The sequence below is a fragment of the Meles meles genome, chromosome X (genome assembly GCF_922984935.1).
Source record: "Meles meles chromosome X, mMelMel3.1 paternal haplotype, whole genome shotgun sequence".
Taxonomy (NCBI): domain Eukaryota; kingdom Metazoa; phylum Chordata; class Mammalia; order Carnivora; family Mustelidae; genus Meles; species Meles meles.
Genome location: NC_060087.1, coordinates 116905829 through 116931532, shown reverse-complemented (window position 1 = coordinate 116931532; position 25704 = coordinate 116905829). Strand labels below are relative to the sequence as shown.

At 43.6% G+C, this 25704-nt stretch overlaps 1 protein-coding gene across 1 annotated transcript in view; it reads right to left on the bottom strand.

Moving 5' to 3' along the window:
• The window catches only part of ADGRG4 (adhesion G protein-coupled receptor G4), a 103614-nt gene that overhangs the window by 42238 nt on the left and 35672 nt on the right, over positions 1 to 25704 (bottom strand). Inside the window, exons 4-11 of the mRNA XM_045994635.1 lie at positions 19540 to 25398; positions 18078 to 18172; positions 16368 to 16432; positions 15321 to 15360; positions 13831 to 13874; positions 11581 to 11744; positions 9836 to 9968; positions 8245 to 8363 (exon numbers count right to left, since the gene is read on the bottom strand). Of these exons, the coding sequence (XP_045850591.1) occupies positions 8245 to 8363; positions 9836 to 9968; positions 11581 to 11744; positions 13831 to 13874; positions 15321 to 15360; positions 16368 to 16432; positions 18078 to 18172; positions 19540 to 25398 (6519 nt within the window). The remainder of the gene's footprint in view (positions 1 to 8244; positions 8364 to 9835; positions 9969 to 11580; positions 11745 to 13830; positions 13875 to 15320; positions 15361 to 16367; positions 16433 to 18077; positions 18173 to 19539; positions 25399 to 25704) is intronic.

The following is a 25704-nucleotide window of genomic DNA, read 5'->3' as shown; positions in this document are numbered from 1 at the left end:
GTATAATAAGGAGCAATTTCATTTAGATTTTTTTTTTTGTAGAGAAGAGGAACAATAGATATTAGCTCGCCCACTTTTTTCTTCACTTTTTATTATGGAAATTTTCAAACATGCACAAAAGTAGAAAGACTAGTATAATGAATCCCCATGTACCTCATGAATCACCTAGCTTCAACAAGTGTCAATGAAAAGCTAATCTTATTTTACCCCCACTCTCACCCACCTTCCCGCAAGCCCAGATTATTTTTTTAAAAGATTTTATTTATTTATTTATTTGACAGAGATCACAAGTAGGCAGAGAGGCAGGCAGAGAGAGGGGGGGAGAATCAGACTCCCCGCTGAGCAGAGATCCTGATGTGGGGCTCGATTCCAGGACCCTGGGATCATGACCTGAGCCAAAGGCAGAGGCCTTAACCCACTGAGCCACTCAGGCGCCCCACCCCAGATTATTTTAAAGCAAATCCCAGACGTATCATTTCATCCATAAATACAACGAAAGAGCCCTGTTTGTTGTCACCACAATGCCAGTATTTGTTAAAACAAATCCAACACAAATTAGATTTTAGTTCAATATAACTCACAGAAAGCTAAGCTCCTTGGGGTGCCCTCCCAGCTTAAAGCCCTCATATTGAAGTGAGTGACTAAAATATAATGGAAAATATCGAGAAATACAATCCGTTGAGAAAAAGTCCAGAGAGAGATTGTATTCATAATTTAACCTGGGTTACATGACAAATAACCAAGTCTGTTTGGAAAAACAAAAGAAATTACCATAAACATCACCCTCCCCTCCATCCCCCCTCTCTTTCTCCCCCCCCCCCTGCAAACAATTCCCTGTCCTTGTCTATGTAAATAAAGCAATCTTAACTGAGATGCTCTCAATTTCCCCGCCCCCCTCAACCATTACTTCAATCTGCCCAACAATGGCCTAGGAACTGAGGTGGAAGAAAGGGGGAGGTTGAACAAGGTTGTAATTACTTCTAAATTAACATTTTGTCCTTGGTACATCTGTCTTCTGGTCAGTTAAAGAAACTGAGAGAACAATAAGACAGGGGATGGAAGAAAAATATAGTGCTCTCATTCACAAGTCTTTCTATTGCTTTATTTAATTTTCAGGCTTTGCTGTAAATGGGATAGCCAGAGCTGCTGACCTGGAGTCATTCTTTGGGCCTTGGTGGTGTGACTTTACTTCCTGCAGTCCCTGCTGTCACGGGAGAAAAGTAAACAACAGGCGAATTTGAGAGAATAGCTATATTGGGGAAAGTCATTGTAGACTTTTCAGCTAGAGTTATATGCTTTTTAAGTCAAACACAGGACAAACTACACTCATTGTGTAAAAATTCTAAGTCCTCGAGGAAAAGCAATAAAAGGAATCCTCTCTTATTTGTTGTAAAATATATAAATCCCCCATTGCTTGAAATAATTAATCTGCCAATAATTGCAGCCACCAAGACAATAATCATATCAGTTATTGATTGAGCAATTCCTATGGGTCAGTATTGGCGTTGTCTACAGCTGCATAACAAACCACCCTTAACGTAATCACTTCAAACAAGAATTCATTATTATCCCTCATGGTTCTGTGTGTTGACTGGTTTTAGCTGAGTGGTTCTGATTATGGCCTCTCATGCAGTTGTGCTCAAATGGCAGCTGGGACTGGAGTCATCTGAAGACTAGACTAGGCTGGAAGTCCAAGGTGTCTCATTCACATGGCTGGCAGTTTATACACAGGCAACAGTCAAGTTGGGACTGTTGTCCTCTGGGGGTCAGTCATTTGAGGCTATTCCCAGCACATGGTCTTTCCCAGAGGCTTAGGCTCAGTGGTATGTTGGATCCAGCCTGGTGTCAACTTGTCAGAATGAACTATTAAATTTTTGGAAATTTTGTGAGCTGGTTGTTAAACATAGCCATTATTGAAAATTAAATTATATCAACTCTTAAATAAATTATATTAAAAACAATGGTGATACCCATGATACCCAAGACTCATCAATTCCTAATGATTTTGTTGCATTTTAATAATGTATGCTTTGGTGATTATTTATAGCTATGGTATCTGTGTATCTCTTACCAACTCATGTCCATCTCTTAACAACTCCATGTTGTAGTTTGTATCCAGCCATCAGGGGAGAATTACACCAAGGAAATCAGCAAGTGTGACAAAATTACCTTTTTTTTTTTTGGCAGAGCTGGTGGTTTAAACATTTTCCAGTCTCCTTATAGCATGCTGTCTGGGTTCTGAGAGGAAGAATCCCCACTGAGCGCATACAAGAGAACAGAAGCAGAAATTTCCCGTCCCCTTAAAAGTTCGTCCCATGATAGGCACAGTGTCACTGCTGCCGAATTCTACTGGGCTAAGAAGTGACAAGGCAGCCCTAATTCAACTTCTAATTGACAAGGAGGGAATGAATGGATGGTGGGCATTTCGGAGACAAGATACCACAAGGCATCTAGACATACATTCTCCAATTTCATTGTCGTGATAGCCCTGTGTGATGGGTACCGACATTATTCCCTTTATACAGATTAAGGAATTGTGCCATAGAGGTTCTAACCCAGCTTTTAATCCAGGCCTGTTTGAGTCCAAAGTTAGTGTTCTTTAATATCACTTTCTACTACAGCATCTGTGCCTTTGTCCCTTTTCTCCACTGTTTTGGGGTTGGAACCTCTGTGCTTTACAGTACTTCTCCCTGACATCCTGGAAATTACATTGCTTTCTCTCCACCATCCACTATCCTGCCCAGGCCATGGGATGGACACATCCAGGAGACAGCTTTGTGAAAAGTTCCAGCCAACTTCATTAGAGTGTGATGCATCTTCAGTGTTTTGGAGGCAAAGCAAAGAACCCACAGGCTTTTGAAATAAGGGTAATTTTTGAACTCTGCAATATTAAGGAGTTACATGAAATGAGCATTTAACTGGAGGAACTGACAAGTTTTTCTCCAACCAAGATATCTAATGCTTGTCAGCAAGATTGAAGGCTAAAGAAAAATTGTCTCAACGTGAATGCATTTTCTTTCCCTTACATTGTGCTCATTCTTCATCAAGCTAACTTACAAGAAGCATTGCTCCAAAGCTAATAAATTTGATAATTTATTTTCAGTTATATCCATTACAGCCACTGTGCAACTCTTCTCATCCTCTGTGGATTTTTTTTAAACAAAGTGATTTCTGACAGTTAATTTTCTAAAAATCCTAACTCAGTGCTTTTCTTGTTGTTAAGGTTGTTTAACTTTTTCTCCTAAGGAGAAAATTCTATTATTGTGTCTAAGAAAAATGTGTCACTCAGAGAAGGGAGGTCAGCATGAAACACAGACCTCTGTAACTCGCTGTCCACTTGCTTCAAGCTACAACCCTCCCGAGTGTACTGACTTATGATTTCGGACCCAGAAACCATCAGACCTGTGCTTACTTTTCTAATTCTTCTAGATATTCCTTGGCAAGGATCTCAAATTTCCATCTTCTGCAAGGAAGACAAGTTTGAGGAGTTCACTGCCTCAAGGCAATTCCCTAGCTGCCCTGAAAGGCAATGGAATGCCTGCACCTCAGTTTTCAACTAGTCATCATGGTGCGGGGAGATGGGGGGCATTCATGCAGTAGAGTTTCACGTGAAAAGGTGTGTAAAGACTGAGAGTCGATGAGGGAAACTTAGGCACGCTTTCAAAACACGGTATGTTGGGTAGGACTTTAAGAATAGACTGAAAGGAGGGGTTGGGGAAAAATTCACCAAGAGCAAACTCTATTACACTGGTCAAAGTCAGCAAAAACAACAATTCACAGTCCCTGGTGGTTGATGAGAGATCTTCCAACCAATTGAGAGGTGATTTAATCAACAAAATCTATGGAAACTTGGTCAGTACAGTGGGAGGTCATGGCATTTGAGCTAGGGACTGGCCCCATCTCCCAGAGCTCTGCCTTGTGGAAAAATCACTCTACTGGGCTAGGTAGCAGAATGGTAGTTACCATCTCCCCCAGGTCCCTGGGGGTAGAAGAACTATTCTGAGTAGATTTGAGAGCCAGTGGACCTTAGAAGTTCCCATATTTCTGGCTCAGGTCTGTGGAAGGTCTCTCCTGGGCAGTGGCAGCTCCTGAGTGCCAGCGGTAAGTCCCCCTTCCCCTCAAATTTACACACAGCCCCTACTCTATAGGGAAAACTCTGGTGAAGCATCTTGTGAAGGACATTCATCACTCTATCATCTCCCGAGCTCTTGTCCCATAGGACAGATATATTTTCACAGAGAAGGGTGAGGGAAAGCCTCAAAAACTGGCAATACTCTGTCCCAGTCAAGGGGATGGACTATAATGCGATCAGACTATGGAGGAATTTATGTCCCAAGCTTTTGTCAAAAACAACAGAGCTGTCAACTAGCAATTGGGAGGCTAACAGCTGGGTGTGATACCAAGAGAGGTATGCCATCCAGAAGCTCGGCAGGGAGATCAGAGAAAGAAACAGAGAGAACCTAGCTAGAACCACAGTCATCCCTGGTCGTCAGGGAGAATTTGTCCAAGTCCAAGCCTGCATCTTCTAAGGAGAAGCATCAGAAGCTCTACACTGCAGGGACAATAGACTTCACTGAACTAGTCTAACCAGTGGTATCTTGGACAGAAATAGAAAAGGTAATTCTAAAATTCATTAGAAACACACACACACACACACACACACAAACCAAATAGCTAAATCAATCCTGAGAAAGCAGAACAAAGACATCACACTCCTTGATATCAAAATATAAAACAAAGCTACAGTAATCAAAACAGACCTATAAACCAATGGAACAGAATAGAGAGCCCAGAAACAAATCCACACATGCACCATCAACTGATCTTCAGTAAGAACACAAAGAACAGGGGCGCCTGGGTGGCTCAGCGGGTTAAAGCCTCTGCATTCGGCTCAGGTCATGATCCCAGGGTCCTGGGATCAAGCCCCGCATCGGGCTCTCTGCTTGGCTGGGAGCCTGCTTCCTCCTCTCTCTCTCTCTCTGCCTGCCTCTCTGCCTACTTGTAATCTCTATCTGTCAAAAAAAATAAATCTTTAGAAAAAAAAAAAAAGAACACAAAGAACACACAATGGGAAAAGGATAATCTCTTCCATAAACCGCATTGGGAAAACTGAAAATTCAAATGCCAAAGAATGAAATCGGCCCTCCTGTTACACCATACCCAAAAATCAACTCAAAATTATTCTAGACTTCTATGCAAGACCTGAAACTCAAAAACCCCTAGAAGAGACCATAATGGAAAATCTTCATGACCTTCATCTTTTTTTTTTTTTTAAATTTTATTTCTTTATTTGACAGAGAGAGATCACAAGTAGATAGAGAGGCAGGCAGAGAGAGTGAGAGAGAAGCAGGCTCCCTGCCGAGCAGAGAGCCCGATGCGGGTCTCGATCCCAGGACCCTGAGATCATGACCCGAGCCGAAGGCAGCGGCTTAAACCACTGAGCCACCCAGGCGCCCCTTCATGACCTTCATCTTGACAACAGTTTCATGGATATGACACCAAAGGCACAGGCAACAGAAACAAGAATAAACAAGTGGGACTACATCAAATAAAAAGTTTCTCACAGCAAGGGGAATAATCAATCAACAGACTGAAAGGCGAACTTACTAAAAAATATTTGCAAACCATATGTTTGATAAGATGTTCATCTCCAAAAAATACAAAGAATTTCTATAACTCATGGGGCACCTGCTGGCTCAGTCAGTAGAGCATGGGTCATGAGTTCAAGCCCCACATTGGGCACGGAGCCTACTTTAAAAAAAAAAAAAAAAAAGGATAAACCTGGAGAGCATTATGCTAAGTGAAATAAGCCAGACACAGAAAAACAAATACTGCATGATCTCGCTTACGTGGGGAATCTAACATAGTCCAACTCACAAAAGCACAGAGCGGAATGGTGCTTGCCAAGGGCCAGGGGTAGGGGAAATGGAGAGTTGCTAATCAACAGGGATAAAGTTTCAGTTAAGCAAGATGAATAAGTTCTGGTGGTCAGCCATACCACATTGTACTTTTTTAAAAAGATCTTATTTATTTATTTATTTGAGTGAGAGAGAGAGAGAGAGAGAGAGAGAGCATGAGAAGGGAGAGGTCAGAAGGAGAAACAGACTCCCCCACTGAGCAGGGAGTCTGATGCGGGACTCGATCCTGGAACTCCAGGATCATGACCTGAGCCGAAGGCAGATGCTTAACAAACTGAGCCACCCAGGCACCCCAACATTGTACTTTAAAAATATGTCAAGAGGATGGATCTCATGTTAAGTGTTCTTACTACAATAAAATAAAATTAAAAGAAGAAAGAAAGTAAGTTAGAGGTTTCCAGGGGCAGCAGGAGGGGTAATGAGAGTGCCTGCTAATGTGTATGGGGCTTCTCTTTGGAGAGATCAAAATCAAAATGTTCTGGAACTAATTGACAGTTGCACAATCTAGTGAATACACAAAAAACCATGGAATTATACCCAGTAAGTGGGTAAAATGTTATGCTCTGTGAATATCTTCATAAGAAAATTTTTAAGCCACAACAAGATATCCATTTCTGCTCATCAAATCACCAAAGACCCAGAAGTCTGATAGCATGCTGCATTGATGAAAGTAGCCCCAAACAAGTGCTTTCCTACCTTCAAGTGGAAGTATGCACTGCTCCAAGCAAGCCTTGCAGAGAGCATTTTGACATCATCAAAAGTTTTAGAAATTTATGCTTCAAGTATATCCTACTTATGCAAAATGACATATGTACAGTCTCCATTACAGCAGTTTGGTAAAGATAAAATGTTATTAACAGCTTCAATGCCCACCCATAGGAAATAGGTTAAAGAAATAAATTGTGGCACACCCATGCAGTATGATATAATGCGGTGATAAAAAGCATGAGAAAGCTCTTCATATACTGAAATGATCATTTCTGCAATATATTGGTAGAAGAGAAAAGCAAGGTGCAGAGCGGCATGGGTAGCATATACTTTGTGTACTAGGAGGGAGGAAGAATATACGTGTACATGTATATGTATCTGTATGGTGCGTGTGTGTGTGTGTGAATTTCCCAATAGAGACGTGAAATATCTCTGTGGATATTTATTGAATGGCTGGGGTCAGCAGTGGGAAGATGTTTCACTGTATTTCCTTTTTGGTTTTGCAATATCGAACTATATAAAGAACTACCTATTAAAACTGTTTTTTAAAGAACTGTTTTTATTTATTAAAACTGTTTTTATTTATTTATTTGAGAGAGAGAGAGAGCAGGAGAGTGACAGAGGGAGAGGGAGGGAACCTCCAGCAGACTCTGAGCTGAGCACAGAGCCAGAAGCGGGGCTCGATCTCACAACCCTGAGATCATGACCTGAGCCGAAACCAAGAGTCAGACACTTAACTGACCGAGCCACGTAGGTGCCCCGAAACTGTTTTTTGTAAATATTTATTTATTTATTATTTGAAATAGAGAGAGAGTGTGTGTGGGAGTGAGTGGGGGGAGGGGCAGAGGGAAAGGCAGAGAGAGAGTCTTAAGCAGACTCCCTGCTGAGCGTGGAGCTGAACTTGGGCTTGATCCCATGACTCTGAGATCATGACCTCAGTCAAAACCAAGAGTCAGACTTTTAACTGAGTCCCCCAGGGGTCTCCCTGTTAAAACTGTTTTAAAATGAAAAATAGTGGGGCACCTGGGTGGCGGCTCAGTGGTTGAGCATCTGCCTTCAGCTCAGGTCATGACCGCAGGGTCCTGGGATCGAGCCCTGGGTTGGAATCCCTGCTCAATGGGGAGCCTGTTTCACCCTCTCCCTCTGCCCCTCAACCTGCTCATTCTCTCTCTTTAGAATAAATAAATAAAATCTTTTTAAAAAAATTATAAAATAAGGGGCGCCTGGGTGGCTCAGTGGGTTAAGCCGCTGCCTTCTGCTCGGGTCATGATCTCGGGGTCCTGGGATCGAGTCCCGCATCGGTCTCTCTGCTCAGTCAGCGAGCCTGCTTCCCTCTCTCTCTCTCTCTGCCTGCCTCTCTGTCTACTTGTGATCTCTCTCTGTCAAATAAATAAATAAAATTAAAAAAAAATTATAAAATAAAAAACACTGACGATCCCATCATAGCATGCCCCACTCCCACCTCTGCCAACATTAACTTCCTAGTTTCTGAAATTGGATCGTTGTAAGGTAGATCTTCCTACGTGAGGCTTGCCTGTACCCTTTCATCTCAGGTCAAGCCGACCAACTAAGCAAGGTTCCATTATGTCATTAATGTGTACAGAACAGTCTTGCTTACCATCACCGATAGTAATGTTAGCAAGATCCACAATCTTATCAGGAAGTCCTTGAAGCAGTTTGCATTGTTTCAACTTTGGCTTTTCCCACTGAGATTTGCCAGTACGGATACTGATTGAGCTGAAAAAGAGAGGAGGGAGGGACAAAAAGCTTTCTCATTGGAAGATGAGGCCAGAAAATCTTAGAGCAAACAAAGGAACACAATGTAGCAGGGGCATGCCTCCCTCTATCCACTCCCAGCCTCTGGGCTCAGACAGCAAAGGTGGGAGCCCAGTGGAAGAACACTTTGCTCTTGGGGAACAAGGGAATGGAGAGTTCCAATGCAGGAGGTGTAAAAAGGCAAGAGAGTATGAGATGAAGTCTGGCAATGTTCAGCGGAGCAAGAATCAAGGAGGAGACGTTGGACCTTGAACATGGCTGCTTACCCTCACTTTCCCTTCTTATCCCCATTTTAAGAGGAAATTCCTGATAGAATTTTGTCCCTAGCTCCACACATCATTCCCTGAAGGCAGTGAGCATAGCACCCTCTGTAGCTCATCGGCCTTCAACATCCACCCTCCCCTATGCCTCATCCAACTCAGTCCAGTGCATTTCAAGATGAGCGAGCACATTTACTGAGCACCCCGGACGTGCCAGGACGACTGACACGAGGTGCAGACAAATGGGGCGGGGTCTGGGAGAAAGGCCCCTCCCACCCCGAAACAGAGCAGATAACACAGGTGGAGAACGGGACACAAGGAGGTACCCATTGGGGTCCACAAGAGCTAAAGGCCGTTTTTGGCTGGCATGCTTGGTAAACAGAAAGCCCGTGGGTCTTGAGCTCCGTATTTAAGCGTTTGGACTTCATACTTGAGGCAGTGTGGAACCAGAGTGGGGGAAGGCAAGGAGACTGTTCTAAGAGCAGATGAGGGATGATAGCAAGGGTTTGCACCACGGTCATGGCTGTAGGGATGGAAAGCTAAGGTTACATACGAGCTCTAACTGTGATCACAAAACCAGCATGATTTGCTGACTGATTAGATGTATGAAGAGAGTAGGATCCAGTCCAGGATATTGCCTTCCAGCAGAGAGCTTTTAAGCCTCTGTCAAAACCTGCTGCCCTTCTGGTTTGCCTACTTAAGGTAATGGCATAAACTATTAACAGCAGAGAGTCAGAGAAGAGGGACTGATGATTTAAAGAAGGAAAATGATAAGGCAACAATAGAAGGGTGATTTAGTAAATTATTATGGCCCATCAACGAGGTAGCTTATGAGGCAATTTTTCGAAATGGTCATTAAGAAGAAGAACATAAAACATGGAAAAATGTTTGATCAACTATTGAGTGAAAAGGTAAATCACATTATTGAGATGAGGACAGTGATTACCACTACATAAAACTACATAAAACTTAAAGGCACACAGGAAACAGGGAGATGAAAAAAATACGCTAACCTAAAACCAGCGGTGAGAGGGATTACGGGTGACTTTTTCTCTTCTGTCTCCTTGAACATCTCTTCAGAATGCTCTCATGTTGCCTGTGCATGCTGAAGTAGGTCCAAAGGGTGAAAGAAGGACAGAGTAGAGGGGTAATAAGAACTTGGCCAATACGTACCACATTCTAGTAGCGTTGCTATGCCTGTTTTTTATGCATCTAGTTTGGGCTGTCTCAGTAGGGTTGGTTAAGAGCCACTTATAGGTCCCTTTGTATTTAGAGACTGTTTCCTGGGCTTCGCACCTTCCTGGCTCTATGGAGAAAATGTATGCATTTGAAGGGGCATAAGGCACTTACAAGGGTCATGAGCATCCATTATGACCCATCATTATTTCCCGACACGTAAACACTGGCCAATAAAAGAGGAAACTTTTTCTAGCAGGCCATTTAAATCAGGTTTCACTGAAAGTACATGAAATACTGTCTCTCTCTTTTTTTTTTTTTAGGAAGCCTCCTGGGAAAAACTCACACTTAGTCCGTTTCATTAAAACCACAAACTGACAGGACTGTTCTTTTGGTCTCAGTTTTGAAAAATGTTACATCTGCCTTAAAAAAAGGTCAAGCCACACACACAAAAATTCAGAAGTCTCACCTGCCAGTTGCCCTCCTTCTGAGACTCCCCCATGGTCAATGACAGGAAACCAAAGGCTGACTTCTCCTTCTGGATGGTTCCTCCCTTCCTAATGGACTCTGGGGTGGATTTGGTTTTAGTAAACTCAATGCGTCTGCCATCGCCAGTATTAGACACAGGAGCTCTGCTCTGTTGGTGGTGCCAAGGGCAAGGTTTTGTTGCCAAGTGTGGTCACATGAAGGGAGAAGTGACCTGGGCTAAGTGTGTGTGATAAGTCCCCAGGTTCTACTGACCACCCACTGGGTCCGTGACCCTGATTCCGGAAATCTTTCCTTCATGTGTTGATACGGTGGCCGGGAGGAGTGGAGAGCCAGGAGAATCCCAGCTTCCTCGGAAGGCAGCCCTCAGCGCCATTTGCACGGTGGGCTCTCCCTGTGGCTTCTACGCTTCTCTGCCTCCCATCTCACGGTTGCTAACAATGACAGCCTGCCCTCTGCTACCTGATCACTTTGTTGCCAAGGACCGTGTGTTCTAATGCCTCTGCATGTCATCTGGCTTAGCCCGATGTTTTTACCGCAGTCCACTGGCAGCCACGGCAAGGGGATGGAGTGATCCAAAAGCCTTTCTCTTTACCATGAAAGGAAAGAGATGCCCGTGAGAGAAATTCTGGACTGTACCCAGATCATTTTCTCAGATGACTAGCCTGGCTATATCAATCCATAAATCAGCAAGCCTCTATCTGGCAATTATTGTGTGGAATGAGGAACTCCCCAGGCCTCCGGGTATTTATGCAAGACGGACAGTCCTCCCACTCCTCTGGTGCCCTGGCCGCTGCTGTCACCCAGAGCGGACTGAGAGTCTCCAGGAACCCCTCTGTGTTTTTCATAAGCTCTAACAAGTGGAAAGGGCAAGTGAGCACTGGGGATGTGGAAAGGAACATGAAGACACCTCCTCTCCCCCCAGATCTCAGGATGTCTTACTGCGCATGCGTTATGAGCTCTCCAAAAAGCGGAGTGCATGGGGCGCCTGGGTGGCTCTATCGTTAAGCCTCTGCCTTTGGCTCAGGTCATGATCCCAGGGTCCTGGGATTGAGCCCCACATTAGTCTCCATTAGTCTCCCTGCTCAGCGGGGAGCCTGCTTCCCTCCCCCACTCCCCCCTGCCTGTGTTCCCTCTCTCGCTGTGTCTCTCTCTGTCAAATAAATAAATAAAATCTTTAAAAGTAAAATAAAAATAAAAATAAATAAATAAAAAGGGGGGCTGAATGTGTATGGAATACCCCTGCCCCCAATTACCTAGTTTTTTCACCGCAATGTGTTTAGATTTTACTAATAATGTCAGTTGACCCTTGGTGAAGTTTCCATGGGCGAGGTTGCCATGTATTTTACTTTTGATTCTGTTAATCAGTTCGGTGGCTGCTAAGGAAGAGCTGGCCTTCAGGATGGTCTGACAAAGATAGCTAAAAAGCAGAGCAAAAAAGAACGATGTTGCGTTTACGTCAACAAAGTGCATCCCGCACACAGTGCTGAAATTCCACACACATGAGTTAACCCGGAGTCTGTCAATATCAAACATTTTACATCTATCAACAGGCAAACCTTAAGAAATTATGGAAGACAGCATATTGAAATCTGATCAATTTTCTCATACGCAGAACAAACAATTCATAACCCATTTTCTCTCTCTCTCTTTTTTTTTAAAGATTTTACTTATTTATTTGACACAGAGAGACACAGCAAGGGAGGGGACACAAGCAGGGGGAGCGGGAGAGGGAGAAGCAGACTTCCCGCTGAGCAGGGAGCCCGAGGCAGGGACCCTGGGATCATGACCTGAGCCAAAGGCAGACACCCAACGACTAAGCCACGCAGGCACCCCTCAAAACCCATTCTCAAAAGAACAGTCAGCAACAGTTGCATTATATTAAAATCAATGAAGAGTGCCTGGGTGGCTCTGTGGATTAAGCGGTTAAGCAACTGACTCTTGGTTTTGGTTCTGGTCATTGATTTTAGGGTCACAGGATTAATCCCTGAGTCTGTCTGCACTCAGTTGGGAGTCTGCTCAAATCCCTCTGCCCCTCCCCCCTCAAATAAATAAATAAATCTTTAAAAAATGAAATAAACAAAATAAAATAAAATAAAATAAAATGAACTAGCTATGCGTTCTCTAGGAGCTTATACTAATTAATAGAGGAGATGGAGTACTCAGGATTTATTACTTTGGAGAAAACCTTTTATCCTTCTGGTCTCCAATTTATCCATCATTACTGCAAGAAGGCAAATGGCACATGTTCAATTAGTCTCTAAAGATGTGTTCTGCAGAAGGCCTATTTCTATAATAGAATAATAATGGAGATAATGGCGGTGATAGTAGCTAACTTTGTAGCACTCTCGCTCCTTGTATTTTGACTCATTTTACCTTCACAACAACCTCATAAGTAGAGCTATTACGGTCCCCATTGACGGATGAGGGAGCTGAGACTTAGCCAAGGTCACAAATATCTAGTACATCCCTAGAATATTCTGTCCACTAAAATATATGTTCCAAAAGAATGACTGTTCTTGACCTCAACGGCTGGAGCGAGGTCCTCAGATGTTCCAGGCATCTCATTACAGAGCATCTTTAAGCTTAAGTTGGTTGGTTCAGTTGGCTAAGCGGCTGACTGGCTCAGCTCACGATCCTGGGATCCAGCCGCAGGTCCTGCTCCCCGCTGAGTGGGAAGTCTGCTTTTCCCACTCCCTCTGTCCCTCTTCCCCTGCTCGTGTCCTCTTTCTCTCTCAAATAAACAAAATCTTAAAAAAAAAAAAGAGTCACAAGCTTACTTAGACTTTTTCTCCATTTCTATTTGCCAGTACATCTTTTCGAAGCATGCATTTCCTAGGTCTCATACAGCTGTTGAAAGTTAGATGAGCCTGTGCTAACTCAAAATTTCTTTGTCCAACCTAAGCCACGCCTCCCCTCCACTGATCACAGTAAGCAGGGTTCCTGCTCATCCTGCCCTTCTGTGAGGTGCCCGTCTTTTCCCAGCTCTCATTTTGCCACTCTGAAGAGGACTCCTTCTTTTAACCTCTCCCTTTGCTGCAACAGACTCTGCTCTTAGCACCCTGAACTTGTCAGTGACCTTCCCGTGAGCCTCTCTGAAATGCATTAGGCAGGGCAGCAATAGCCAGTGCTCCGGAAGGAGCCAGACCACGCATCTGAACAGAACCAAGGATGCTTTCCATGTTGTTTTCTACTTCCCTGCTCAGTATTTCCAGTATTTTTTTGATGACAACAAACACTTTATCCCCATCCCCAAATTATGACCACTTTGGACCCCATTTTCTCTTCACTACAAAGAGGCAGAAGGCAGGCTGCTAGGCTACACCATGACCAACCGAAACAACTTATTTCATGAAGGCAAGAGCCCAATTACAGCACCTGTAAAATAACCACCGGGTACTTTGATTTCCTTCTGACAGCTCTGACCAACAAGCTGCAAAATACAGAATTAAATGGAAGGAAAATCAGAACTAAATGTACCAGCTATGAATAAACTCAGCTCTTACCTGGATGCTACGTGGGAAATTGTAGCCATTCCTTGCCCTTCTCTCTGTTCCAAAATAATGCAAAACAAAAGTACATCGTCACTGAAATCTTGAAACAAACATCACATTTGAGTACAGGGCTTATTGTCAACAACGGCAATCATAATTATGCTTTACATTTATGTAATTCATTTTTGTCATTTGCAAATCAGACTCAGAAAAGTCAAGCATCTAGTCCTCACCTCACCCCTGTAGTATGGGCAATGCAGGGATTATCACCCCATTTCCTAGATGGGGAAGCTAAGTCTCAGAGAAGTTCAGTGATCTGCCCAGTATCACACAGCTGATGAGTCAGAAATGGGAGCAGTCTGAGCCTTCTGTATCTGGACCCTAACATGGTGATGACAAGGAAACATTATCAAGCATTTACTTATCATTCCATTCCATCTTTCCAATAGCCCTATGAGGAATGGTAATATTGTCATCCCCATCCCCATCCCCATTTCCCCAGATGAGGAAACTGAGGCTCAGAGAGTTCTCCCAGTCAGGAAGTGGAAGAACAGGGGTTCCAACGCAGGCAGCCTGATTCTGGGGACCACATTGTCATCAAAAGGCTTTTGACACCTATTATTTAAGAGGAATTTTACGTAGGTCATGAAATCTATCATTTATTAAATTAAGAAATTCAGACCCAGGGGTGCCTGGGTGGCTCAGTGGGTTAAAGCCTCTGCCTTCCACTCAGGTCATGATCCCAGAGTCCTGGGATCGAGCCCCACATCGGGCTCTCTGCTCAGCAGGGAGCCTGCTTCCCTTCCTCTCTCTCTGCCTGCCTCTCTGCCTACTTGTGATCTCTGTCCATCAAATAAATAAAGTCTTAAAAAAAAAAAAAAGAAATTCAGACTCAGCTCTTTCCAGAAAGCATTTTAAATGGTGGCAGATAATTTGGAAGGCACTGTAGTCTTGATTGTACTTTGTAGAATCAAAACATTTCCCTCGTATTTAAATACCTTACAAGGTCTGTGCTTACTGATCCTTTCAGAGTCTATCATGGTAAAGCTTGGAGGCACTGGAATAAGGACTGAGTATTGGGGCAAGGATGATGGGAGATGGTTTCGTCACACCCTGATTTCAAATCTATAGAGATAAAGAGGGGATTGATGATGTGAATGCCAGTCTTGCAAAAATTGTGTCATTCTTGGATGAACCAGGCTTCTTTCCAAGAAGTCTACAACCAAGACATTTCATTTGCCATTGACAATCCCCTAGTCATTCCACACTCCCATAGCCCACAAAATGTGCCTCCAAAAGTCCCTGCAGGGATCTCAGAAAAATCAGAGGATGGTTTTCCTACTGGGTTCTTGTGCAGATGCCAAAGAAAGTAATGTAAGTTGACCCTCGATGACCACAGTTGAGCTTGGCCTGGTGTCCACTTAGGGAGGAGCACTATTTTACTCACATCTACTCAGGTATTAGAAGAGTCACAAGTAGATTCATTTTGAAAAATTACTTACTACAGTTTTGTCCATGGTTATTTCTCCTTCAGAAGTGTCTCTGTACCAAAAGCATAAAAAATTTATACATATGAAATATGGTGCCCACTACAGTAGGACAAAAGCTCAGAGGAAAGACAACTGTGAGGCAGAACAGTGGAATTCCCCAGGTTGGAATTCAAATACTAGGGCTCTAAGGAGACACTTCAGAAGCGTGGTCATTATCTATGTACCCAAATAGTGGTAAGTCATCAAGTAACCCCGCTTCCAGGAATCTATGCCATCATAGTACAGCAACAGTGCATACAAACATATGGACAAGGGTTGAAATAATGGAAAGGTCCATCACTAGGTAATTGGTAAATACACCATGGCACACCCATGCAAAAGAATCCTATGTGGTCATTAAAACGAATAAGCTAAATCCTTACGTATTGGCCTGAAAAGATATACATGGTGTATTTTAGAGGCATGAACCAGAGTTCTTGGAGAGGGTGGGGGAAACCATGTCTTTTCTTTGTCGTCTGCTCCTTGATACTACTCAATGCTGGCCCTTGGTAATGCAATCACCGCTCCAGCTATGTGTCCTAGGCAAGTCTTAGACTAGTCCGTGTTCCTCACTTTAAACATTTCAAGTTCCCTTTGGAATTTCTAACTCTTGAAAGTGCATTATTGGAAAATAAAGGGTCTTCTCAATCTTCACCATTGGCCATCCCTCACCTTACATCCTTTTAAGGAAGGATTTTTTTCCCCCGAAGTCACAGAATCATAGCATTTTAAAGCTAAGAAGGGCATTAAAGGTAATTGAATCCAATTCAACCATTTCCCCGATTTATTTCCTTCTGTTTTGTTCTCCCACTGGCTTTATACACTACAATGATGATAGAAATTTCTTCCTTATTCCAAAGAGAAGCTACACTCAGAAGGGAAGATGCAACTTAAAATGCAGTCCCTAAATCTCAGACAGGAAAAAAAAAAAAAAGAAAAGAAAAGAAATCCCCCCTGGATAGGAACATACCCAGAATCCCTCAAACTGCCTTAGACCCACAGTAAATGACACTCACATACCTGGTTTTGGTTTGAATAGCCAGATTAGCAAGAGCAAATTCACTGTCCTGAAATATAGAATTCAACTGTAAAAGATAAAACATATCAGGTTTAGTATTCTCACTCCTCTATTTTAATCCAGGAAATTTACCAGACACAATGTCATCATTAAGCTGCATTTATTATTTGGGTTGGTTCAACATTTCCATCTGCTCCACTCAGTTTTTCTATTTGGGGGCTGAATTGTGTCCCTCCCCGCCCCCGGCAAATTCGTATATTGAAGTCCGAACTCCCTAATGACTATATTGGGAAGTAGGGCCTTTAAAGGAGGAAATTCATGCTAAATATGGTCAAAAGGGTGGAACCCTAATTTGATAGGACTGGTGTTCCTGTAAGAAGAGAAGGAGACCCCAGATATCTCTCTCTCTCTCTCTCTGGTGTGTGTGTGTGTGTGTGTGCATGTGTGCTATGTGAGGACCCAGAGAGAAGATGGTCCATCTGCAAGCCAAGGAGAGAGTCCTCAGGAGAAACCAATGCCTTGATCTTAGACTTCCAGCCTCTAAAACCATAAAAAAAGAAATGTCTGTTGTTCCCGTCCCCCAGTGCATCCTATTTTGTTATGGCGGACCAAGTGAACAAATATACCCCCCCAACTATCAAGTGCTTATGATCATGTCATATACACTTGCAAAGAAATGCTGATGGACCAAGAGAGGAAACAGACATGATCTTTTACTGTTGGTGGGGTGCAAATTGGTATCACCTGTCTGGGAGGCCACTTAGCTCTAGTTATTAAAATGTGAAATGATCATGTCCTTTGATCCAACAATTCCAGTTCTGGGAATTTATCCTATAGAAAAACTCAAGTGTCCCCAAAATTTATTGCAAGGGCATTACTGTCAGCATTGTTTCTAAATAGAGAAAAAAAAGAAAAGCAACCTCAATGTCCACCAATGGATGTCTGTATTTAAAAATATATATATATTACTTTATAACCATCTAGTGAAATCCTTGGTATCTTTAAAGTATATGAGGTAGATCGATACTGCGGCATGAACATGCTCAAAGATATATGGTTACATGAGAAAAAGCAAGCTGCACAACAGCATAATGGTATGAGTCCAGTTATTTTTGTCAAAGAACATACTTGCATCAGTGTTATCACAGGTAGAAAAAATCTGAACAAATATACCTCAGACTGTTAAGAGGAGTCAATACAGGGAGAAGACATTTACTTTCTGAGTCTCAGATTTCAGGTCATGAACTTTTTTACAGAGGATATGTACTACTCTCATAATCAAAAAAATGTGAGGATAAATAAAACATTTCTTGTGTAGGAGAGAAAACAGTTAAAATGCAAAAAATGAATATATATAAATATAATAACATAGACTGTGTTATCTCTGCTCTCCTACTTTTCTCCAAATGGGAAAAATTTGGCAAAGGCCCAGAATTTGTGTCAGTGGAGGGAAATGTACAGTTCTAAACAAATTAAAATAATAACATCCCATAAAAGCTTTCAGCATTGGTGCTATGAAGGAGAGACCACATACATCTTTACGGTGTTACTCACAGACTGGATAAATTTGCAGCAAAAAAAATCAAGACCAATTAGGTGTGAAATGTATTATGGGTAGAAAAAAGTAAAGCCTAGTTTTCATCTGCTCAGTCCCTGATATAGATATATTCACATTTTTATATGTACCATAAATATTTAAAAGATTATTTTACCCAATTTTCTGCAAATTCATTTACAACACTGGTAATAGGGATCCTTGGCTCTTCATCAAACACAGAGAAGCTCATTTCAATATTGTAGAAGGAAACTGTAATTAAAAATGAGATAAATTTCATTCACTTAGTTCAAGAAATTTAACTTCCATAAATCTGGTGAAAATTGCTTGTCATTTTAAAGAGACTAACAATGAAATCTCACTCCTAAATTTTGCTTAATTTAACTCCAAGGTCAAGAACCAGCACTTTGGGCTCCATATCCAAAAGCAAAACAAATGTACTATTACATTTTTGCTTTAATTATTCGGGCAGTTTCCTGACAGCTACACAGTTGATGGACATTCTGCAAATCCCCCAAATCCTCAGTTTTCATTAGCCAACACATTTCCTAGTCCATTTCATGGTCAAGCTGAACATTATCTCACAAGATCATTTGCCCTGAGAAAATATTTATTTCTTCCTGTGACTTTCCTTCTGCTTCAGGTTTTTCTCTCTTTTCCTCCTTCTCTTGTCTGGTCCTGTCAGATTTCAATTTTGGAATGTTAGAAGTTGAAAGGACAGCCAATATTTGAATGACATGGAAGGCAAATTCTCCCCCAGCCATGGATAAGCATTCTAAGCCGGCTAGAGGTAGAGAATGTAGAAACTGAGGCCTAAGAGGCATTCAAACAAACAGGCTAGAGTATCTCCTGGTGTTTGCTGGTATGTAATCATCATGTCAGACCTAAGGCCATGTAGTTCTCTACTGAGAGAGGCAGAAGTTCCTGATCCATGTTCACACTGGCAGAGACAGAGTATCAGGAACAAAATGGGTAGAAAGTGTGTTTAGAAACGTCACCATGAGGGTGCCTGCATGGCTCAGTTGGTTAAGCGACTGCCTTCAGCTCAGGCCATGATCCCGCAGTCCTAGGATCAAGTCCCACAACCAGCTCCCTGCTCAGTGGGGTGTCTGTTTCTCCCTCTGACGCTCTCCCCTCTCATGCTCTCTCTCAAATAAATAAATAAAATCTTAAAAAAAGAAAAGAGGGGCTCCTGGGTGGCTCCGTCATTAAGTGTCTGCCTTCAGGTCAGGTCATGATCCCAGGGTCCTGGGATCGAGCTCTGCATCGGGCTCCCTGCTCGGTGGGAAGCCGGCTTCTCCCTCTCCCACTCCCCATACTTGTGTTCCCTCTTTCACTGTGTCTCTGTCAAATGAATAATTAAAATCTTTTAAAAAAAGAAATGTCACCATGAATGAAAAGATACATTTACATTATATTTCAATAAAGCAAAGCTAAGCAAGATGGCTAGAGAAGTCTGTGTTTGGACAGGGTATCCACTGCACCCACTGTCTGAAGGAGAGAGGAAACGTCTATACCAGTATCTTTTTCTGCCTTCAGAGAAATGGCTGCCTTAGAGAACACGTGACCCATTGTGCATGCGTTCTGTTAGTGATGCCGACTCCTATTGTGGAACATACCCGTGGACTCAGTGGCAGTAAGGAAAGTCACTGTTTCCATAGGCAGAAAAGATGTGGACTCTAGCCGGGTTGTCTCAGAAGAGGAAGAGAGTAGTGAAGACACAGACGCTGTGGAAGGTTGCGTTACTCCAGTGGATGTGAGCGGAAATAAGGCTGCGGTAGTGGTAAGTGTAGTGGTAGTTATATTTGGAAGGGAGTCCAGCGTGGGCTTAGGAAGAACTAAAGAAGGGGATGCTGACACAGCTGGGATTCTGCTCCAAGCAGACGTTCCTATGGGGCTAGGTGGAAGCTCAGAACTGATAGATAGCATGTGGTGTGTAGCAGGAGGCAACCTACTCATTCTGCTAAAGGGTAGAGGTTGAGACACGGTCCTAGAGTTGGCAGCCACAGAGGTTCTGGAAGATGCCTCGGGGGATTTGGAAATGTATGCACTGTCAGCTGTGATTTTTATAGATATGGGGAGAGAAACTGGGAAGCCAGTAGTGATACTGCTCACTGTAGGTGGAGGAGTGGTTTGGGTGAGTGCGGTGCTTACGGCAGCAATGGGTGGTGTTGTAAAGTTAGTGAGTGAGCGCCCTGGCGTGGTGTCAGAAGTCAGAAAGGAGGACTTTGACACCTCTACTGGAGAAGAAGTTACAGTGTGAGGAGTACTGGATACAGTTGCCGGAAGAGAAGCCGGAGGGAGAGCAGGTAAAATCCAAGCCAGTGTGGATGAACTAGCAGCCTCTGAAAGTACAGATCCTGAAGTGGCACCGGAAGGAGTCCATGCAAGTGTGCTCCCAGGAGTCACAGGTGTAGTGGTCTTCTCAAGTGTGTGCTTAATGTCAGCCAAAGTGATAGGAGTAGATCTTGAAGATGTTGTTGATGAAGGGCTATCAGACATCCCCAAGGCAGGAAGAATTCCTGACGTGGAAATTGATGACTTTGCCATAACATCTCCAGACACAAGACCAGTCTGAGAGGGTGTGGATGTTGACAAAGACCCAGGAACTAGGTATGGAGTCTCTGTTTCCACCTTACGGGGTGTAGATATATGAGTAGTGGTGGAAATTGGAAATTGAGAACCTTTAGCTGTGGGTGTGTTCCAGAAAGTCATAAGCAGAGATTGGGTGTTACCAGATGTGATCCTTGTTCCCAGAACTGGAAATTCAACCATTTGGGTTGTAAGAGGGAAAAATGTCTCTGAAGTGGAGAGCTTGGCTTTAGTACTACGAGGTGAAGAAAGAAATGATGTCAACAAAGGTGGCATTGTAATGGATGGAGTCCATGGAGGATGCGAAACAGGGGTATCCACAGATGTGGCTCCTTTTGTTAGTCCAGCTGCTGAAGTATTTTCTGACAAGGATGTCATCTTTTCTGTACTTGAAGAAAGGTAGGTGGTCGCTTTTACCCTTTCTGTGGGGCCGGAAGTGCTCTTAAGTTTCACCAGAGATGGGGAAACCTGAATATTCAATGAAGTATGGAGATCATCTGATGGAGTAGATGAAAGCACACTTTCAAGCGCAGCAGTTCTGGAATAAGTATTTGTGAGAGCGGTTACTGTACTACTGCCTCTGGGAGAAAAGAATCCATTTGTAGTTCCAGATAATATGCCCAGAGCTGTGGTCTCATCTCTTTGTGATGACTGTCGAGTTATTGATCGAAATGGTGAAAATGTGGTCGTTGGAATGGAAGAAATAGCTTCAGTTTTCCTAGAACTGAGCTCTACTCGCAGAGCAGTGGTGCCTATGGATGGAGTTGCTACCCCCGCCATAACAGTGGTTGGAATGGTTTTCACAGAGGGAAAATTTGTCGGAGAGGAAAAGGATGTAGGTGTGATCCTAGAGGACACCTCTGTCATTACTGAAGTGATGGAAGCAGAAGAAGACAGTGTGCTTTTTGAAGTCAGCCCAGGTGCAGCATCCAGTGTCGATGTTTGTAGGGTCATCATAGTCCTAGGGGCAGTTGAGGACAATAATGAAGACAATGGTCCAACTCTTGTGGAAGTGTCAAAAGAAACAGCTGGAGGTAAGAAAGCAGAGCCATTAACTGACATTGAGGGCATCTCAGACATGGGCCCAAAAGTGGCCATAGAGGGACTTTTCAAAGAATCTGGATGTGTTGTTTTAGAAGATTTCATTATTGGTATCGTGGGAGTGTCAGAAACTCTTTTGGAGCTGAAGGCAGTGAAACTAACTGGCAGTGAGGACATCTGATAGATAGGAGTGGACGTCGCCACAGAGGTTTTCCCATGAAGTGTCGTAGGTGCATTTGGAGCAGACAGGGCTGTAGTGATCCAATCAGTGGAGACGACTGTAAAATCGGCACTAGATGGTCCAGTTGTGGAAAGAGACAGGAACTCAGGGGAGGTCTGTGTGCTTTCAGAAACGGGAGAGGCAACTGAAGTCACTTCAGTTTGAGTCTTAGGGGAAAGCAAGTATGAAAGAGTCCTGTTGACACTTACAGCATTGGACGTTCTAGTTGTCCTGGAAGTTACAGAGTCTACAAATGAAGTATCCTGGTGGTATGAGAAAGGGTAAGTCACAGAGGTGGCACTCACTATCATTTTCTCAGTCCTGGGAGTATATACTGAAAGGGCACTGATGCCTTCTTTTTCAGGAGACAGAAATCTCGTAATTGTCAGAGCTTGTGAAGGGAGGGCTGTTTTCCCAAGACTGGCAGACATTTCTGGAATGTGAGCATCTACTGTGTGACTTGAGATAGAGGTAGGTGTAGTCTGTATAGTCCCAGAAGTGGAAGAAGTTGAAATCCTGTCAGGTGGAGTTGCAAGTGGAAGCTCTGAAGGTGAATGTGTTTGGTGACTGGAAATTGCTGGGCTCTCAGCAAATCCCGTATCTGTTGTTTCCAAGGATGAAGTACTCTGGGAGTCTGAAACAAAAGGATTCTCTGATGGGGACATTTCTGTCACCTTCATAGTTCTCGAGGTGTTTCCCAGGAATGTGGTCATCTGCCCTTTGTCAGAAGATAAGGCAGAAACGTCAGTCACTAATAGGGTGGGGACCAGTGTGTTTCCAAGACCTGTTGAAGATTGAGAAATGGGACCATCTTCTGTAAGCTTATTGGTAGAGGTGTGTGACGATACGGTCTCATCAACAACAGAAGTTTCTGTGGAGCCAAGAGCCAAGCTAACAACAGCCCCACTGTTGCTAAAAGTGTATGGAAGGCTGAGAGCATGGGTAGAAGTCTCCTTCCCTTGTGATATGGGCTGGGTTGCTACTGGTGTAAACATAGTTGAGGTCACATGGGTAGGGGACACAACAGGAATGTTGTCGGGGAGAGATTTAGAGTAGACAAGAGTGGGTGTAAATGGGGTTACTGTATCAGGTGAGGTGAAGAGAAAGGTGGTCTCAGCCTTAGTTGCCACAGGAGTAGGAGGTCTCCACGAGGGGACTGGAGTCTTTGTCAGAGAGGGATCTGTCATGGGTGTCATCCTGACAGAGAACACTCTGGCTTCTGAAGTGGTGGGAATTGAGTGTCTATGGATAGGCACAGGACCGCTGGCTGTTGGAGCAGTCTGATCCAATGGTGATGCTGAGGCTGTGGTCACTGTAACTGATGGCACAGGGGCTGCTGAGGAACGGGTAGCAGTAGGCTGTGGAGGCAAGATGCCAGCAGACAAGGACATAGCTGTAGGGACAGTAGCAAAACTGGTCCCCGATATCCTTGTGGTAGAAGCGCCCAGGGGCTCAGGGAATGTCTGTGTGCTTCTGGACATGGGAGATGGAGTTGGATTCTCCTCAGGTGGAGCTTCCGAAGTCCAACGTGCTGTGTGGGTGTGGGCAGAATTAAAGATTTCTGTGGCTCCATCGTATGAGTTCTTACGTGTGGTTTTCATCGATTTTGTAGAAAGCCAACTTCCTCTCACCTCAGTGGTTGCAGTTTTAGTATCCAACGGGGTGGTCAACTTTTCTACGTCAGGAAAAGGGGAAACGGTGACAGAAGCTGTTACCATTTGTGCAGATGGATCTGCTGCTTCCAGCGTTGTTGCAAATGGGGAATGCTCAGTTGTCACTGCTATAGTTGATTTTCCCTCAAGATAACGGGAAGTTGTTTCTGTCCTTGTCACAGGACCATTGCATCCTTGTGTTGTTGCAGACTCTGGTACAAGAGTTGTTGTCTCTCCAAATGCAACTGTGGCATTTGTCTCTGCTAGTGTGGTCTCAGAAGTGCTCTCCTCAGTAGAGACATTTGGTTCAATGTTAGCAAGGGTAGATATTATATCTACTGGTGGAAAAAATGTCTCCCTCGGTGTTGAAAGAGGCTCGCTTCCACCTGCTGTGGGCAGAGACGTAGTTTTTAGTCGTAAGGTGGTAAGTTTAAACTCAGGCAATTTGGTTGTAGATATGGTTCCTGAAACTGTGGAAAAATTAGCAAACCATGAAGTCATCAACGTGGATAGAGCTGTCCCGTATCTGTCTGTACTATCACCAGCAGTAATACTAGCATCAGTGATTGTGGCAGCCTCACTTTCTGAGGAGCCTTCTGGTGGGATAATTGTAGTACTAGTAGGGGATAAATGTCCTGCGTTAGAATCACTCCCGTGGAATGCGGATGTGCGCAGGGTCTGGTCTGGCCCAGGAGTCCATGTGGTTTCATTGGTAGAGAACAGATGGACACCATCATGAGTTATCCATGTGGGACCAGACTCAGATGCCTTAAACGTGGAAGCTGACCTAGTGGAACTCAAAAGAAGCATGTTTCCTCCCCCTGTGGGTATGTTCTGGGTATACACTGGCCCAGGTGTTATGGGGGGAAGCAGAGTGTCAGCCACCACTGGCGCAAGTGTGGCCCCAAGAGTCAAGGCTGTATGTGTAGTTTCAGCGTCGATAACTGGCTGTGCACTCTGAGCTCCGGCAAATGGGGAGGATGTCCTGAAAGAAAGGGCCACAGAAGAGGCCCTTTTTGGTATGGAGGTAGAGACCGGATCCTCCATTCTGGGTGAAGAGACGTCCTGGAAATTTGTAGATGTCAATTCTGTTTCAGCCGTGGGCATAGGCATCACCTCAATAGGCCTAGTTGGGAGCGTTTTTGACGCTGGAGATGCTATTTCCATGTCAGTTGTTGCCAACGCAGGTGCTGTCTGATTTCTAGGAAATACGGAATCCACTGGAGCAACCGTGGAGTTGAGCACAGACTCGGGTGGGAATGTCGATGCAGTCCCAATATGAGTAGTTGTAGCTGAAGTCTCTTCCACCGAACACCAAGGTACTGTTCTACCAGCTGTAGGGGCAAGAAGTTCCTGGCTAGCTGTGGAGATTGAAAGTACATCAATACCTGGGGATTCATGTTTGGGCCAAGATATTGTAGATATGGGTTTTGACTCAGCAGAGGAGAATGAAGGTGTTGTCTTCATAATGGTTGACTGAGATCCAGTCACAGAAGTTTTGGATATAATTGAATTCTTGGTCAGTCCAGAAGTGTATAGAAAATTCGTAGCTGTAGTTGGATGAAAAGTCTCAGTAGCAATGGCTTCAGCCACTTTTGTTGTCCTTATGCTCTCTGAAGATGGAGACTTAGTTATTTTCATGGAATTGTTAGTAGTGCCTATGGAGGTGCTCTTGGTAGGCAGAGTGACAGCTGCTGAAGTAGACAAAATGTGTGCTGTGAATCTGGTTGTCTCGGCTATGGGTGTCTTTAAAAATTTTGGTGCAGTCATTGTTTCCAGAGGTGGAGATGTTGTATTGGAATATGATATGGTTGTATAATCATTTGCAAACACAGGCATGCTTTTAAATGCCACTGTAGAAGAATATATTGTCTCTCGTGGTTTTAGTCCAGTAACTTGGGATGGAGTTGTCAAATCTATTTGTTGTGGAAGAGTTGTGCTCATTTCTTGAATTGTTATATTTTCAGAAACAACTGAAAAATCAGAAAGCATGTGTTACTTTGGATTTGGCTTTAGAAATCAGAGACAATTCTGTTAGAAAGAGCTCTATAATTTTTTCTCATGTTTTTAAGAGGAGATAAGTACCAGATATAATCAAGCCACTTGATTACTTGCTTTTTCTTAAAATGATTTTCTACTTTCTAAAATCTCTATATGGTTCTCAAAATGCCTTCATTTTGTAACAAGTAGAAGGACGTCCATTTCAGGGGTGCCTGGGTGGCTCAGTTGGTTGTGTCCACCTCTTGACTTCGGCTCAGTTCATGATCTCATGGTCATGA